The sequence below is a fragment of the Myotis lucifugus genome, unplaced genomic scaffold, assembly GCF_000147115.1.
Source record: "Myotis lucifugus unplaced genomic scaffold, Myoluc2.0 scaffold_4, whole genome shotgun sequence".
NCBI lineage: Eukaryota > Metazoa > Chordata > Mammalia > Chiroptera > Vespertilionidae > Myotis > Myotis lucifugus.
In genome coordinates this window covers 2,559,939-2,579,267 of record NW_005871052.1, presented here as the reverse complement: position 1 = coordinate 2,579,267, position 19,329 = coordinate 2,559,939, and the positions used below count along the sequence as shown (strand labels likewise).

General features: G+C 37.3%; 1 protein-coding gene across 1 annotated transcript in view; it reads right to left on the bottom strand.

Annotated features, from left to right (window-relative positions):
• Positions 1–19,329, bottom strand: part of HDX (highly divergent homeobox) — a 137,713-nt gene that overhangs the window by 23,506 nt on the left and 94,878 nt on the right. Inside the window, exon 6 of the mRNA XM_006082808.3 lies at positions 7,530–7,737. Coding sequence (XP_006082870.1) covers positions 7,530–7,737 — 208 coding nt within the window. The remainder of the gene's footprint in view (positions 1–7,529; positions 7,738–19,329) is intronic.

Genomic DNA, 19,329 nt, shown 5'->3' with positions numbered 1-19,329 from the left:
GATGAATCAATTCATTTAATTATCATAAAAAGATCACCCAATTAAGTCACTCAGATTACTATTCTGCATCAGCAAAATGAGGAAGCAAATAAAACAGTATTTAAAAAGGGCTCTTTTCAGTACTTGAACATTCTTTTATGATTTTATGGTGCAATTTCTGATGAAAATGAAAAAGTTACCATGCAGCTGTAAAAAATAAGCCACCAAGAGGAATTCTAGGCAATCTCACTTCCCATAAAGTATTTTTTGATTCATGCATTCAATTCTCTCTCCTTTTTCACATTAGATCTTGATTACTCTGCCAGCTCTCTAGAGAACACACTATTAAATGACAAAGGTTGCCAGTGTAGAAGCAGTGGTACATTAGCAACATTAAAATTTGCTCACTTTTTTTCCCATTAATTCCTTATTTTTTAAAATTCCTTCTTGGATGGCGGGGAGTGGGAGATGGGAAATTAAACTCTCCTTAGGGGTTTATGTAATTTCGTTTTATCATATTTATTTCCTCACAGCTTTCCCATCCATCCATAGAAACACACAGTCATTCTCTAAACATCTGTTTATGAATGAAAATACTCAAGTACTCCCAGGCATAGTAAATACAACTATTAGGCAAAAATGGTTTAATGGACACCTAGATTAGAAATAAGGGGCTTGAAAATAATAAAGGCTTCTCTTTTTTCTGATTCACAGTTTTTCCATACACTAAATTCTCTGTTATGATCTTCATCAATATCTATAACAAATGTTGGTAAGAAAGAAAATACTTGGCCCTCTCAAGATTAACAGCTTTTATATCCCTTTCATTACTCAACCTACTGCAATCTGGTTGTCTTTCTCACCCATGCAATTGCTTTTTCAAAGAATTCCTTAAACACCGAATCCAATGGCTTCTCATTCATTTTTTGTAAATTTTATTTTCCCCGCTTTATTGAGGTATAATTGGTATACAAAATTGCACATAATTAATGTATACAGTTTGGTGAGTATATATATATATTCCTGTTACTATCACTACAGTCTAGGAAATAAACATATTCATCAGCTTTAAAAAAGTCCTTGTTCCTTTTTTGGTGTTCAGAACACAACATGAATTATCCTCTTAAGTTTTTAAGTATACAATTCTTTATTGCTAACTATAGGCACTATGTTGTTCAGCAGATCTCTGGAACTTACTCCTCTTGTATAACTGTAACTTTATACCCCTTGAACAACAACTCCCCATACCCCTCTGCCCAATTCCCAGGTACCACGATTCTATTGTCCACTTGTATACCTTGGACCATTTTAGATACCTCATATTAGAGGAATTTCTACTCAACCTATATGAGATAGTTGAGAGAATAACCCCCTTCCTCATGAAATCTCTCTCTTTCTTTGGTTTTATAAATAATATAATATCCTGATCCTTTTGTGCCTGAATATTCTTTCAATGGCACCCTTTTATCCTCCAGTTCCCAAATATAGATTGTTCTTAACACACAGTCCTTGTCTATCTTACTCTCATTTTCCATTTTCTCAGTTAACTATATTTTCTATATCTATGGCTAGACGTTATTTTGGCCTCACTGTGGGTTACTCCCGGATAGCTTCTCATGTTTCAATTCCTCTTCTGAGTTCCATACCCAAATTATTGAAGGGTATGCTGTAAAGCTCCCCATGGATGTCCTGCCATCATCTAAAATGCAACACATGCAAAACCGAATTCTGAATTTATCGTCACACATCATGCTATCCATTTAATGCAGTGTCAATAAAAATATTAGATGAATTATGGGGAGGAGACTTGTGGAAAGAAATTCTAAAGTTCATCTAGAAGAATCAGTGTGTTTTTGTTACAAGAGCTAAGAATAATGAGAGCCCTATGAAATATTTACAGATTTTATAAAGCCACAGTTATAAATAATCAGATCAATGTAACATAAGAAATTCAGAATTTGAACCACATGATATGTATGTACACATATATGAATGTGCATGTACATTTATATGTATACCAGAGGCCCGGTGCATGAAAATTTGTGCACTCAGGGGGTCCCTCAGCCTGGCCTGTGCCCTCTTGCAGTCCAGGACCCCTTGGGGGATGTCTACCTTCCTGCTTAGGCCCACTCCCAGGAGCCCTTGGGAGATGTCTGACTAATGGCTTAGGCCCACTCCCCAGGGGAAAGGGCCTAAGATGGCAGTCAGACATCCCTCTGACAGCCTGGAAGCCCTAAGAGGAGCAGGCCTAAGCCATTAGTTGGACAACCTTAGAGCTGCCATAGAGGCAGGAGAGGCTCCCACCACTGCCACTGTGCTGGCCAGCCATGAGCTGGTTTCTGGCTGAGCGGCATTCCCCCTGAGGAAACACACAGACCACCAGGGGGTAGCTTCTGTATTGAGCATCTGCCCCCTGGTGGTCAGTGCACATCATAGCTACTGGTCATTCCTGGTCATTCCGCCATTAGGGTCAATTTGCATATTACCCTTTTATTATATAGGATTTATTATATAGGATATATACTAGCCTGACTACTATCATACTGTCTTTTATAAATATATATGCTTTACTTAAACTCACTGGAAAATGATTAATTGTTTAATAATTAGTATAGGAGTTAATCATTTGGAAAAATAAAATTGAGTATTTTCCTCACACATTTTAAAGCAAAATAAATTCAAATGTAATAAGTATCAAGTTGTAAAAATGAAATCATAAAGATATAAGTAAATATAGAGGTATGTTTACATAATTGTAGTACAAAGAAAGAATTTGTAATTATGACACCAAAGTCAGAAACCATAAAGGAAGGTATTGGTATATCTGACAATATAAAAATTAAAGGAAAACAATCCAAAGTCTATAGGACACAGTGAAAGCAGTCCTGAGAGGTAAATTCATAGCTCTACAGGCCTACATCAAAAAACAAAACAAAACAAAACAAAAACCAAGAAAAATGGTAATAAATTATCTAACTCTAGAACTTAAAGAATTAGACAGAGAGAAACCAGGAAAGCCCAGGGTGAATAGAAGGAAGGAGATAATAAAGATAAGAGCAGAAATAAATGACCAAAAAACAATATAAAAGATCAATGAAACCACGAGCAGGTTAACTGAAATGATAAACAAGATTGATGAACCTCTAGCCAGGCTCACCAAGAAGCAAAGAGAGAGGACCTAAATAAACAAAATCAGAAATGAAAGAGGCAAAATAACACAGACCACACAGAAATACAAAGGATTGTAAAGAAATACTATGAACAACTCTATTCCAACAAACTAAGCAACCTGGAGGAAATAGACATAGTCCTAGAAAACTACAACCCTGCAAAACTCAATCGAGAATCAAAAAATCTGAATAGGCCGATAACTAAGGAAGAAATTGAAGCAGTCATCAAAAAACTTCCACAAGCAAAAGCCTGGGGCCAGATGGCTTCACAGGGAAATTTTACCAAACATTCAAAGAAGAATTAAAACCTAACCTTATAAGGCTATTCTAAGAAATTAAAGAGGAAGGCACATTTCCAAGCTCTTTCTATGAAACCAGCATTACCCTAATCCCAAAACCAGATAAAGACACCACAAAGAAAGAGAATCCCAGGCCAATATCCCTGATGAACATAGATGCTAAAATCCTCAACAAAATGCTAGCAAATCGGATCCAGCATTACACTGAAAAGATCATACACCATGACCAAGTGGGATTTATTCCAAGGATGCAAGGATGGTACAGTATCTGCAAATCAATAAACTTGATACATCACATAAACAAATTGAGAGACAAAAATCACATAATCTTATCAATCTATGCAGAAAAGGCATCTGACAAAAACAACACCCTTTCCTGATAAAAACTATCAGCAAAGTGGGAATAGAGGGACCATATCTCAACATAATAAAAGCCTTATATGACAAATCTACAGCCAACATCATACTCAATGGGCAAAACTAAAACCATTTCCCCTAAAAACAGGAACAAGACAGGGATGCCTACTTTAACCATTCCTGGTCGACATAGTACTGGAAGTGCTAGCCATAGCGATCAGACAAGAAGAAGAAATAAAAGGCATCCAAATTGGAAAAGAAGAAGTAAAACTGTCATTATTCACAGATGACATGATACTGTACATAGGAAACCCAAAAGACTATAAAAAATCTACTACACTTAATAAATAAATTTGGCAATGTAGCAGGATACAAAATTAACACCCAGAAATCTATGGCTTTTTTATACACAAATAATGAAATGTCAGAAAGAGAAACTAAAAAAAAAAATCCCATTTATCACTACACCAAAAAAATTAAGATACCTAGGAATAAATTTAACCAAGGAGGTAAAGGACCTGTACTCAGAAAATTACAGGACACTGAAAAAAGAGATAGGGGAAAACATAAACAAATGGAAGAATATACCATGTTCATGGATTGGTAGAATCAACATCATCAAAATGTCCGTATTACCCAAAGCAATCTATAGATTCAATGCAATCCCCATTAAAATACCAACAGCATACTTCAAAGACCTAGAACAAACTCTCCAAAAATTCATCTGGAATAAAAAATGACCCTGAAGAGCTGCAGCAATCTTGAGAAAGAAGAACAAAGGAAGCAAGCACATACAATGGAATCAAGACAGTCTCTTCAATAAATGGTGTTGGAAAAATTGGACAGATACATGGAAAAAATGAAACTGGACCACCAACTTATGCCATACACAAAAATAATCTCAAAATTGATAAAGAACTTAAACATAAGATGGGAAACCATAAAAATCTTAGAAGAAGCCATAGGCAACAAAATAGCAGTCATTTGTTGGAGCAATATCTTTACTGACACAACTCCTAGGGCAATGGAAACTAAGGAGAAAATAAACAAATGGGACTACATTAAAATAAAAAACTTCCACACAGCAAAATAAACCATCAACAAAAAAACAGGAAAGCCCACTGCATGGGAGAACGTATTTGCCAATGTTATCTTTGATAAGTGTTTAATCTTCAAAATTTATAGGGAACTCATACAACTTAACAAAAGGAAGACAAACAATCCAATCAAAAAATGGGTAAAGGGCAAGCCCTCCCCCCACACAAAAAAAATAAAGGAAAAAAAAATGGGCAAAGGACCTAAATAGACACTTTTCGAACGAGGACATACAGAAGGCCCAGAGACATATGAAAACATGCTCAAAGTCACTAATCATCTGAGAGATGCAAATCAAAACAACAATGAGGTACCATTTCACACCTGTCAGAATGGCTATCATCAACACATCGACAAATGACAAGTGCTGGAGAGGATGTGGAGAAAAAGGAACTCTCGTGCACTGCTGGTGGGTATGCAGACTCCTGCAGGCACTGTGGAAAACAGTATGGCGTTTACTTACAAAATTAAAAATGGAACTGCCATTTGACCCAGTAATCCCACTTCTAAGAATATATTCCAAGAAACCAGAAACACCAGTCAGAAAGGATATATGCATCCCTATGTTCATAGCAGCACAATTTACAATAGCTAAGATTAGGAAACTGCCTAAGTGCTCATCAGCAGATGAGTGGATTAAAAACGGTGGTACATCTACACAATGGAATACTATGCTGCTGTAAAAATAAGGAACTCTTACCATTTGCAACAACATGGATGGAACTGGAGAGCATTATGCTAAGCGAAATAAGCCAGTAGGAGAAAGATAAATATCATATGATCTCACTCATTTGTGGAATATAATGAACAACATAAACTGATGAACAAAAGTAGAACCAGAGGCATAGAAGCATCAAACAGACTGTCCAACCTATGAGGGAAGGAGGTGGGGGTTGAGGGGGTAAGAGATCAACAAAGGACTTGTATGTATGCATATAAGCATAACCAATGGACACAGATTAGGGGGTGAGCTGGGGGTGGGGGCGATCAGGGAGAGGTCAATGGGAGGAAAAAGTAGACTTATGTAATATTTTAAATAATAAAGAATTTATTTTTTTTAAAAAAAAGGACTACAAGTGTTGGTGCAGATATGGAGAAAAGGAACCCTTGTACACTATTGGTGGAAATGTAAATTTATACAACCATTATAAAAAATAATATGGAGATTCCTCAAAACATTAGCAATCCCTCTTCTGATTATGTAACCAAAGGATATTAGATCAGTACCTCAAAAAGGTATTTTCACTTCCATGTTCATTGCAGCAATATTTACATTGGCTAAGATATGAAAATAACCTAAGTGTCTGTTGACAGATGAATAGGTAAATAAATTTATATATTTTTATACATTTATGCATAAATTTATATATAATCTATAGTAATAAAAGCATAATATGCTAATTAGACTGGATGTCTATCCAGATGGAGCTGGGGCTGCAAGGGATGAGCCCCTTGCATGAATTTCATGCATTGGGCCTTCCCCTGGCTGCCAACACCAGCTTCCCTCTGGCACCCGGGACCCAGTGTTCTCTTTGGCCGCTGGCAGGCACCTGGGACCCGGGCTTCCCTCACAGCCCTGGATTCATCTGGAAGGACATCCAGTCTAATTAGTATATTGAACTTTTATTATTATAGACTAGAGGCCTGTTGCATGAAAAGATTCGTGCAATAGGCCTTCCCGTCCCCTGGCTGCCTGCACTGGTTTTACTTCGGCACCGGGGACCCAGGCTTTGGCTCCGGCCAGAGACGCCTTCAAAGCCTTTGCTGCTCTGGCCAGAGCCGCTTTGATCGCTGCTCTAGTTGGAGCCGCTTTGATCGCTGCTCCAGCCGGTGCCGCCTTCAAAGCCTTCACTGCTCTGGCCGGAGCCGCCTTCAAAGCCTTTGCTGCTCCAGCCGAAGCCGCTATGATCGCGGCTCCAGCCGGACCCACTTTGTTGGCGGTTAATTTGCATATCTCACTGATTAGCCAATGGGAAGCGTAGCAAAGGTACGGTCAATTACCCTGTTTGTCTATTATTAGATAGGATAATAGAATATTATTCAACTGTAAAAAAGAGATCCTGCCATTTGCAAAGACACAGATGAAACTGGGGACATTATGCTAATTGAAATAGACACAGAAAAAATAGTACTGCATGATCTCACTTAGATGTGGGATTTTAAAAAGTCAGATACATACAAGCAAAGAGTAGGATGATAGTTACCATGGTGGGGAGGTGGGGAAAATGGGGAGATAGTTATTAAAGGGTATAAAGTTTCAATTGCATAGGATGAATAAGTTTAGGATTTAAAGTACAACACAATTATAATTAGCAATACTATATGATTAATGGAAATTTGCTAATCGATTAAATTTCAGTGTTCTTATCATACACAACAAAAAGGTAACTATTTGAGGATATGTGAATTAGCTTGATTTTAGTACTCATTTTACTATTTATATGTATATAAAAGCATATACTTTAAATATATATGTATCATTGAAACATAGAAGGAAATAAATCCATTTCTTTTAATATGTTTGACCAAATATTTTGAGTTTAGATTTAAAGTCCAGTAAGCTGAAAATAAACTAGTAATGCATCAAATTTACAAAAGCTATAATTAGGATGTGCAGCATATAAAATACCTTGAGAGCTTCCTTCAGACAAACAGATGGATGCTTCATCATTTCTGTCATTATCTTCTTCTACTTCAGGACAAGCTTCGTCTCTTGTTGTGAGTGCAGACAAAGAACCGGACTCGGGATGCTCAGAAAAATCAGCAGGGCCTCCCCTTGGGGGTGGAACTTCAATCCCCATTAAACGATACTTTCTTCTTCGATTCCCAATCCAAGTCTTTATAAGAGAAATACAAGAGGAAGCTTTGTAAACATGGAAACTTAGCAGTCTAATCATTAAAATAATGAATGGATGCTGCATAAAACATGATTAAAAGGATTAAATAGGTACCTAGAATAATGAAATTTTATTATTGCTCAATAAGTTAAAATAAAATAATTGTTTTCAATTTTTACATATCTTATTAGCAGAAAGATGACATTTATTTAAATATTCAGACTTTCAAGAAACATGTTGTAGAATGCATTTTGATTTATATATTTATTTCTGTAGAAAATAATCCACCAAATCTTTCAAAAGGAACTTTAATTGGTTCCTTCTCTAAAGGGACCACACATATAGCTGAAATTATAATTCATCTCCCATTTTGAATCTTGCTCTTTATAGGTGAAAATGTGGTTTCTATTAACTTTGGCTCCATGATGGTTACCTGGGTATTTCAAGTATTCTAAATTTTCATTTTATTGGATTTAGAACTATTTAAAAAATGTTTACATTAAAATAAGTTTGCCCTAATTGGTTTGGCTCAGTGTATAGAGTGTCAGCCTGCAGACTAAAAGGTCCCAGGTTCGATTCTGGTCAAGGGCATGTACCTCGGTTGCAGGCACAACCCCAATAGGGGGTGTCAGGAGGCAGCTGATCGATGTTTCTCTCTCATCGATGTTTCTAACTCTATCCCTCACCCTTCTTCTCTGTAAAAAAATCAATAAAATATATTTTAAAAAATAAAATGTTTAAAGTCACAGGAAGTTGAAGAGATAGGTCTTCATTCAGTTGCCTCCAATTAGCATTTTACATAATTATAGCATAAAAACAAAAACAGGAAACATATTACAAAATATGTGTATACAATTCCGTGTTCCTTTGTCACACCATTGTTCTTCCCTTCCCTCCTACCATTTCCAACACCTGGCAAATAATAATCTATATTTTTGAGAATGTTATATAAATGGAGCCATATAGCATGTGACTGTTAATTTTTAATTTATATATTTCCTAGAGGCTCAGTGCACAAAATTTATGCACTGGAGGGAGGGTCCCTCAGCCTGGCCTCCTCCCTCTCGCAGTCTGGGACCCCTCGGAGGATGTCCGCCTGCCAGCTTGTGGCTGGATGGCCTTCTGCTGCTGCACAGCTTGCTGCTTGAGCTTCAGCAGCTGCTGCACATGCGCAGGCTGGGACACCATGTTCTGTCCTGTGAACATCATCGAGTGGGTGAGTCAAGCATGGAGGCAGGCTCACCCTGAGTTCCCTGCACTTCCCTGAGTCACTGAGTTGTTCAGACTGCCTGCCTTCTTAAGAGAACAGCACCGGAATTGGGCCTAAGCCAGCAGTCGGACATCCATCTCTCATTCCAGGCCCCTCGGGGGATGTAGCAGTGTGCCAAGCATCAGGTGGCCAGGGAGCAGCCCGAATTGGGGCCGGACACCAGGCTGCTGGAGCTCATCCTGGCCTGATGCGCCCACTTCCCCTGCTCAATAGTATTGCCGCGGAGTTGGGAGAGGCTCCCGCCATGGCAACTCCACTCACCAGCTGTGAGCCTGGCTTCTGGCTGAGCAGTGCTCCCCGGGTGGGAGTGCACTGACCACCAGGAGGCAGCTCCTGCATTGAGCGTCTGCCCCCTGGTGGTCAGTGAACATCATAGTGACTGGTGGTTCCAACAGGCATTCCACAATTCAGTCGATTTGCACATTACGGTTTTATTACATAGAATTTTTCATGTTACATTTTTATTGTCTTAAGTTTTACATATGCCCCCTTTTCCCCTGATTAACGCCCCCACCCATTCCCACGCCCAAGGGCAAGCCCCCAGTGCCCCAGTGTCTGTGTCCATTGGTTATGCTAATATGCATGCATACAAGTCCTTTGGTTGAGCTCTAAACACCCCTACTTCCCCTGTAATTTGTCTCTGGATTTATTTTTGCTCATCAGTTTATGTTGATCATTATATCTCACATATGAGTGATATCATATGATGTTTATCTTTCTCTGACTGGCTTATTTTGCTTAGCATAATGCTCTCCAGTTCCATCCATGCTGTTGCAAATGGTAAAAGTTTCTTCCTTTTTATAGCAGTGGAGTATTCCATTGTATAGATGTACCACAGTTGTTTTTTTTAATTTTTTTTTATTGATTTAAGGTATTACATATGTGTTCTTATCACCACATTGCTCCCCAACCTCCCCCCACTCATAGCCTCATCCCCTATTGTCTGTGTCCATTGGTTAAGCTTATATGAATGCATACAAATACTTTGGTTAATCTCTGCCCCTTACCTCCACCCTTCCCTACCTTCCCTTTGAGGTTTGATGGTCTGATCGGTACTGCTCTGTCTCTGGCTCTGTTTCTGTTCATCAGTTTATGTTGTTCATTATATTCCATAAATGAATGAGATCATGTGATATTTATCTTTCTCCTACTGGCTTATTTCACTTAACATAATGCTCTTCAGTTCCATCCATGCTGTTGCAAATGGTAAAAGTTCCTTCTTTTTTACTGCAGCATAGTATTCCATTGTATAGATGTACCACTGTTTTTTAACTCACTCATCTGCTGATGGGCACTTAGGCTGTTTCGAAATCTTAGCTATGGTGAATTGTGCTGCTATGAACATAGGGGTGCATATGTCTTTTCTGACTGGTGTTTCTGGTTTCTTGGGATACAGTCCTAGAAGTGGGATTACTGGGTCAAATGGAAATTCCATTTTTAATTTTTTCAGAAAACTCTATAATGTCTTCCACAGTGGCTGCACCAGTCTGCATTCCCACCAGCAGTGCAAGAGGGTTCCTTTTTCTCCACATCCTTGCCAGCACTTGTCATTTGTTGATTTGTTGATTTGTTGATGATAGTCATTCTGACAGTGTGGATGGTATCTTATTGTTGCTTTGATTTGCATCTCTCAGATGATTAGTGACTGAGCATATTTTCATATGTCTCTCGGTCTTCTGTATGTCCTCTTTCGAAAAGTGTCTATTTAGGTCCTTTGCCAATTTTTTGATTGGGTTTTTTATCTTCCTTTTCTTAAGTTGTATGAGTTCTCTGTAAATTTTGGAAATTAAATCCTTATCTGATATAGCATTGGCAAATATGATCTCTCATGCAGTGGGCTTTCTTGTTGTTTTATTGATGGTTTGTTTTGCTGTGCAGAAGCTTTTGATTTTGATGTAGTCCCATTTGTTTATTTTCTCCTTAGTCTCCATTGCCTAAGGAGTTGTATCAGTAAAGATATTGCTATGACATATGTCAATATTTTGCTGTCTATGGAGTCTTGTAGGATTTTTTTGGTTTCCCATCTTACATTTACTAGTATGTCCTTTAGCCATTTTGACTTTGTTTTTTTGTATGGTGTAAGTTGGTGATTTATTTTCATTTTTTTTGCATGTATCTGACCAAATTCCCCAGCACCATTTATTGAAGATATTGTCTTGACCCCATTGTATGCTTTTGCCTTCTTTGTCAAATATTAATTGAGCATAATGGCTTGGGTCAATTTCTGGCCTCTCTGTTCTGTTCCATTGGTCTATATGTCTGTTCTGTGCCAGTACCAGGCAGTTTGGATACCGTGGTTTGGTAATATAGCTTAATATCTGGTATTGTGATCACTCCAATTTTGGTCTTCTCTTTCAGTATTGCTGTGGCTATTCGGGGTATTTTTTTATTCCAGATGAATTATTGGAGAGTTTGTTCTAGATCTTTGAAATATGCCGTTGGTATTTTAATGGGAATTGAATTGAATCTATAGATTGCTTTGGGTAGTATGGACATTTTACTGATGTTGATTCTATGAACATGAGCATGGTATGTTCTTCCATTTGTTTATGTCTTCCTCTATCTCTTTTTTTTCAGTGTGCTATAATTTTCTGAGTATAGATCCTTTACTTCCTTGGTTCAATTTATTCCTAAGCATCTTCATTTTTGTTGTTGTTGTTGTTGCAATGGTAAATGGTATTTATTTTAGTTTCTCTTTCTGTGAGTTCATTATTGGTGTATAAAAAAACCATAGATTTCTGGGTGTTAATTTTGTATCCTGCTACACTGCTGAATTTATTTATTAATTCTAGTAGTTTTTTTTTTTTAAGAAGCTAGGGCTTCTTCTTCTTTTTTTTAACATATTTTATTGATTTTTTACAGAGAGGAAGGGAGAGGGACAGAGAGTCAGAAACATCGATGAGAGAGAATCATCAATCAGCTGCCTCCTACACACCCCTCACTGGGGATGTGCCTGCAACCAAGGTACATGCCCTTGACCGGAATCAAACCTGGAACCCTTGAATCCTCAGGCTGACGCTCTATCCACTGAGCCAAACCGGTCAGGGCTAATTCTAGTAGTTTTTGATGGAACACAGTGAAAGCACTGCTGAGAGGGAAGTTCATAGCATTACAGGACTACTTCAAATAAACAAGAAAAACTGGTAATAAATCATCTAACTCTGTAACTTGAAAAATTAGAAAGAGAGCAACAAGAAAAGTCAAGAGTGAGCAGAAGGAAGGAAATAATAAAGATTGGAGCAGAGATAAATGACATAGAGGCAAAAAAATACAAAAGATTGATGAAACCAAAAGCTGGTTCCTTGAAAGGATTAGAAATATTGATAAACATCTAGCCAGGCTCACAAATAAGCAAAGAGAGAGGACCAATATAAACAAAATTAGAAATGAAAGAGGCAAAATAACAACAGACCCCACAGAAATACAAAGAATTATAAAAAACAAAAATACTGTGAGCAACTCTATTCCAACAAACTGGTCAACCTAAAAGAAGTGGACATATTCCTAAAAAACTCTGACCTTCCAAAACTCAATCAGGAAGAATAAAAAAATCTGAATAGACCAATAATTATGGAGGAAATTGAAGCAGTCATCAAAAAACTTCCAACAAACAAAAGCCCTGTACCAGATGGCTTCACAGGGGAGTTTTATCAAATATTCAAAGAAGAACTAAAACTTATTCTCCTCAGACTATTCCAAAAAATTCAAGAGGAAGGCACACTTCCAAGCTCTTTCTATGAAGCCAGCATTACCCTCATCCCAAAACCAGATAAAGACAATACAAAGAAAGATACAAGCTCCCTAATGCACTGAACTCATTTACGGCGAGACTCTGGGGTCCCAGACTCCTACGGGGAGAAACTGAACTGTCTTGCAGTGGGTCAGAAAGCTAGGATGGCTTTCTTGCAGAGTTGCTTGCAGGGATCATTGTTTCTGTGGGGGCGCAGGACTTGGGGACGCAGAGGGACTGGGGACGCAGAGACACGGAATCGCAGAAACGCTGATGACAGCCATTGCTGTTTGTTCCACCCTGGTGACTCTCTGAGACCCCGCCCCACTCAATTTACATCCCCATCCAAGCTGTGCGCAGAGGAACCACCTGCGCTTTTGCAGCATAACCTAACAAACTGCAGCTGGGTCAGAGAGCTCCAAAACTTCCAAACCCCAAACAAAGAGGAGAAATCTGCTGGTATTGCTGTAGCTCCTGCTGGGTGGACTCACACAGTGGTTGACTTGGAGATCCAGGAGCCAGGGTACACCTGGCCAGATACCAGATTTCAACTCCCCACATCCATAAGGGACACACTCAAGAAGCAGACTCAGTGAGCACCAAAGCCCCATTGAAGCAAGTCCTACCCCATAAGGGTGTCTCCAGCACAGCAGTTCTTCCACTGTAGACACAGTGGGTCCTTGCAGTCAGCCAAAAATGCGGAGACAAAGAAACATATCACAAATGAAAAAAATGGAGGAAAGCAAACTAATGGAGGACATAGAGTTCAAAACCACAGTTATAAGGCTACTCAAGAACCTTCTACGAACCTCCGAGAAACTTAGTGAGACCTTCAAGGATCTTAATGAGAATGCCAAAAAATGGAAAAGGACCAGTCAGAAATTAAACATACACTGACTGAAATTAAAAATAATATACAGAGATCCAACAGCAGACTTGAGGATCCCAAGAATCAAGTCAAAGATTTGAAATACAAAGAAGCAAAAAACACCCATCTGGAAAAGCAAAAAGAAAAAAGAATCCAAAAATGTGAAGATAGTGTAAGGAGCCTCTGGGACAACTTCAAACGTACCAACATCGGAATTATCGGGGTGCCAGAAGAAGAGAGAGAGCAAGATACTGAAAGCCTATTAGAAGAAATCATGACAGAAAACTTCCCCTACCTGATGAAAGAAATAGACTTACAAGTCCAGGAAGTGAAAAGAACCCCAAATAAGAGGAATCCAAAGAGGACCACACCAAGACACATCATAATTAAAATGCCAAGGGCTAAAGACAAAGAGAGAATCTTAAAAGCAGCAAGAGAAAAACATTTAGTTACCTACAAGGGAATACCCATACGACTGTCAGCTGATTTCTCAACAGAAACCATGCAGGCCAGAAGGGAGTGGCAAGAAATATTCAAATTGATGAATAGCAACAACCTACAACCAAGATTACTCTACCCAGCAAAGCTATCATGTAGAATTGAAGGTCAGATAAAGAGCTTCACAGACAAGAAAAAGCTAAAGGAGTTCATCACCACCAAACCAGGATTATATGACATGCTGAAGGATATTCTTTAAGAAGAGGAAGAAAAAGAAAAAAGTAAAGATAAAAATTATGAACAACAAAGTGACAACAAATAAATATTTATCAACAAGTGAACCTAAAAATTAAGTCAGAATAAACTGGTGAATATAATAGAAGCAGGGGCATAGAAAGGGAGTGGACTGACAATTCTTGGGCGGAAGGAGGTGTGGGGGTGCTAGAAGAGACTGGACAAAAATATAACACCTATGGATGAAGACAGTGGCAGGGCGTGAGGGCATGGGGTGGGGTGGGAACCAGGTGGAGGGGAGCTATGGGGGGAAAAAAAGAGGAACATTTGTAATAATCTGAACAATAAAGATTTATTAATTAAAAAAGAAAGAGAATTTTAGGCCAATATTCCTGATGAACATAAATGCCAAAATTCTCAACAAAATTCTAGCAAATTGGATCCAGCATTACATTAGAAAGATCATACACTATGACCAAGTGGGATTTATTCCGGGGATGCAAGGATAGTATAATATCCACAAATCAAATAATGTGATACATCTCATAAACAAATTGAGAGATAAAAACCATATAATCATATCAAGTGATACAGAAAAAGCATTTGAAAAAATCCAGCACCCTTTCTTGATAAAAACTCTCAGTAATATGGGAATAGAAGGATCATACCTCAACATAATAAAAGCCATATATGACAAAACTATAGACAACATCATACTCAATGGGCAAAAACTAAAACCATTTTTCCTAAGAACAGAACAACACAGGGATGCTCACTCTCACCACTCCTGTTTGACATAGTACTGGAAGTGTTAATCATGGTGATCAGACAAGAAGAAGAAATAAAAGGCATCCAAATTGGAAAAAAAGAAGTAAAATTGTCATTATTCGCAGATGGCATGGTATTGTACATAATAAATCCTAGTATTACATTTTGGTTTATCTATAGAGTTTTTTTCTATGTCTCTTTGCATAACATTTTTAGAGGTTGCTCTAGGATTTATTTATATAGATATCTATCTACACATCATGTAGCTATTTCATGACAGACTTTCACAAGGTTGTGGAAGTCCAGGTTCTATACTTGGCTTACATTGACACCAGACAAAGGAAGATATTCTTTGTACTGTTGGAAGGATTTGGGCTACCAATATTTCCATAGACCTCTTCTAACATTATCTCAATAAAAAGTGAAATGGGAGATCCTCATCATGTCTAGGTGGGGATGGAGTTGAAAGTAATCTATTGACATGGCTGGGGAAGGAGAGATTCTAAATGCACCGCTCTGCACTTTTTCTTTGACACCACTCTTTTTGTGTTTGGAGCATCTAGTGGTAGCTTGGTAAGGGAACAAGAATAGGCCCTCTACTTGGCCTTTTCAGGTAGGGGTGTGGTGTGGCTGAAGTTTTGTTTCTGTGCTGTTTGGCTATAGTAGAGAGATTATTGTCTAAAGATTTTCTTTGTTGCCTAGCTGCCCTTTTCCTGGTTCTGTGGCAAGAGAGAACTGACTTTCCTTGGATCTTTTGGTTTATTTGTTTGCACACATTTATGTTCCTGGGTTGCCAACTTTTCTAATATCCAATATGAGGTATGTGGGGAAAAGAAAACTCAAGGAATTCAACACTGTGTCATTCCTTGGGTCCTGTGTTCCCTAACGGGTGAGATTTATGTGATTTCTTAGTTCCAATCTTGACAGTCTTCTTATTTTTTTTAATAGATAATGTCCAGGATTTTAGTTTTCTTTAGTGGTAAGTATGTTTACTTCATCTTTTTGGAAGCAGCAGTCTCAAACCAATTTTATTCTGAAGTTACTCATGTAATTTTCAAAAACCTCATCTGACATGACAAGAGTTTCTAACTATGATAGATTTGTCATGCCAATTTATAAAGTGCAAGGATTCTTTTTTCATGCAAGAAGAATTCTTAAAACCTGCATATTCTCTTTTAGTGTAGAAAGCCACTCAAAAACATTTCATAATTTCAGCTCTAAATTTGATTATGGTATAAGCTTTCGTTATATACCAAGTAGGATTTCTTCTATACAATAAGATCCTATAACTACAAAGCCACCTTACATATCCTCTAATGTAAATTAAAAAAAAACATGAGTAAAGTTTACTTTATACTTTGTAAGATTTTTCAAAAAGATTGCAGGTCGAAACAGAAGAACTATTCAGTTAGTCAAAGAATAATATATTTTTTTAAATATTTGTTAGGGGGTATTTCCACTTCAAATGCAGGAAATTTAATACCTTGGATGTAGGTAGCTAAGTGTGAAACCTGCAACACATGCTTTCTTTTGTCAAAATCACCAAGTGAAAATTACTCAGTAAAAGAGAAAAATAATTTATGGATATTATTTTTCCTGTCCTTACTAATCTCTCCCATAGGGCAAATGCTACTTTAAAGAGTATGGTTCCATTTCAAGTTCCCATTACATGGCCTTTCTGAGAGGGCTAGAAATCAGACAAATTAAAAACTGCAATTTCTTACTACAACTCCATTAAATTATAATGTACTTTTTCTATTTCCTATCTTTGAATACTGAGACTTATCAAATTCTAAAGGCAGAAGCTTCTTTTTTTATATTAATCTTAGTTACTGATCCTTGTGAAAATGAGGGTGTGAGCAGAAGGAAGAATATACTAGTTTCCTTGGAGTGTTTCTTACTTACTTTTTGTCATAAATGTTTAAAAAGAAAAAAGAGAACAAAAAGCAGAAACCAGGTTTTATTTATCTTCAACTTCTCTTACACCCTTCTAAGGAGAAATGTACAATTATAGAATGGTGAACGTGAAGTAATATGCGGTGTTAACATTATGGTTATGTGAAATTTTGTTGTATAGCAGGACTAAAATACCTGTACTCAAAAAAATATAGAAAAAATTGAGGAAGATACAAATAAGTGGAAGTATATACCATGTTTATAAATTGGAAGAATTAATAATATTAAAATCTCTATACTATCTACCATGGCTGGGTAGATCAGTTAATTTGAGAGTGGTCCTACACATTAAAAGATTACAGGTTCAATTCCCAGTCAGGGAACATACCCAGGCTTTTGTTCCCTGGGCATGTATGGGAGGCAACCATTAGATGTTTCTCTTTCCCTCTTCTCTCTCTCTCTCTCTCTCTCTCTCTCTCTCTCTCTCTCTCTCTCCCCAACCAACATATACTCAGGTGAGCATTAAAAAACAAAAATCTCCATACTACCCAAAGCAAACTATAGATTCAACACAATTCCTATCAAGATACCAGTGGCATATTTCATAGAACTAGAACAAATATTCCAAACATTTCTGTAGAACTACAAAAGACCCCTTCAGCAATCTTGAGAAAGAAAAACAAAGTAAGAGGTATCACACTATGTGATATCAAACTATATTACAAGGCCATTGTAATCAAAACAGCATGGAAATTGCATAAGAACAGACTATAGATTAATGGAACAGAACAGAAAGCCAGAAATCAACCCATACCTTTATGGTCAATCACTATTTGATGAAGGAGGCAAGAATACACAATAGAGTAATCACAGTCTCTTTAATAAATGGTGTTGGGAAAATTGGAAAGGTACATGCAAAAAATGAAACTAGACCACCAACTTACACCATACACAAGAATAAACTCAAAATGGGTAAAATACTTAAATGTAAGTTGTGAAACCATAAAAACCTTAGAAGAAAACCTTGGCAGTAAAATCTGACATCACTCCTAGCAATATTTTTGCTGATATGTCTTATTGAACAAGGGAAAAAAAGAAAACAAAAACAAATGGGACTACATCAAACTAAAAAAGCTCTTGCACAGTAAAAGAAACTATCAACAAAATAAAAAGGGAGCACACTGTGAATATATGGGAGAACATATTCACCAATAATACAATAAAAGGGAGTTAGTTTCCAAAGTAGAAAAAGAACTTATATCACTTAACACCGAAAAAATAAACAACCCAATTAAAAAAAAGGGCAAAGGACCTGAATAAATACTTCTCCAAAGAGGACACATAGATGGCCAATAGATATATGAAAAAATGGTCAACGTCACTAATGATCAGAAACATATAAATTAAAACCACAATGAGATATCACTTCGTGCCTGCCAGAATGGCTATCATCAATACATCAGAAAACAATAAATGCTGGTGTGAATGTGGAGAAAAAGGAACCCTCACACACTGTTGGTGAGAATGCAGATTGGTGCAGCCACTGTGTAAAACAGTATGAAATTTTCTGGAAAAAAATTCAAAATGCAACTTCCTTATGACTCAGAGTTTGCACTTTTGGGAATATATTTGAAGAAACCTGGAACACTAATTTGAAAGAATATATGAATCTATATGTTCATTGCAATGTTATTAACAATAGCTAAGATATGGAACAGCCTGATTGCCCATCATAAATGAGTGGATAAAAAAGCCCAGGTACATTTACACAATGGGATACTACTCGGTCATAAAAAAGAAGGAAAACTTACCTTTTCCAAAGCCTGAATGGACCTGGAGATTATTATGCTAAGTGAAATAAGCCAGTGAAAGAAAGAGAAGTACCATATGATTTTATTAATATGTGGAATCTCATGAACAGAATAATTTAACAAATAATAGAAACAGAAACAGATGCATAGAACAGATTGACATCTGTCAGAGATGAGGGGGTTTGAGGGCTGGGAGAACAATGGTCAAAGGTATTAAAAATATATATGTGTTATCTAACCCTACAACTTAAAGAAATAGAAAGAGAACAACAAGAAAAATAATGACCAGAGTGGAAAGAAATGACATAGAGACCTAAAGCAATACAAAAGATCAATAACACCAAGAGCTGGTTCTTTGAAAGGATAAACAAGATTGATGAATCTTTAGCCAGGCTCACCAAGAAACAAAGAGAGAGGACCCAAATAGACAAAATCAGAAACAAAAGACCCACAGAAATACAAAGGATCTTAAAAAAATACTATGAACAACTCTACTCCAACAAACAGGACTACCTGGATGAAATGGACATATTCCTAGAAAAATACAATCTCCCAAAACTCAATCAGGAAGAAGAAC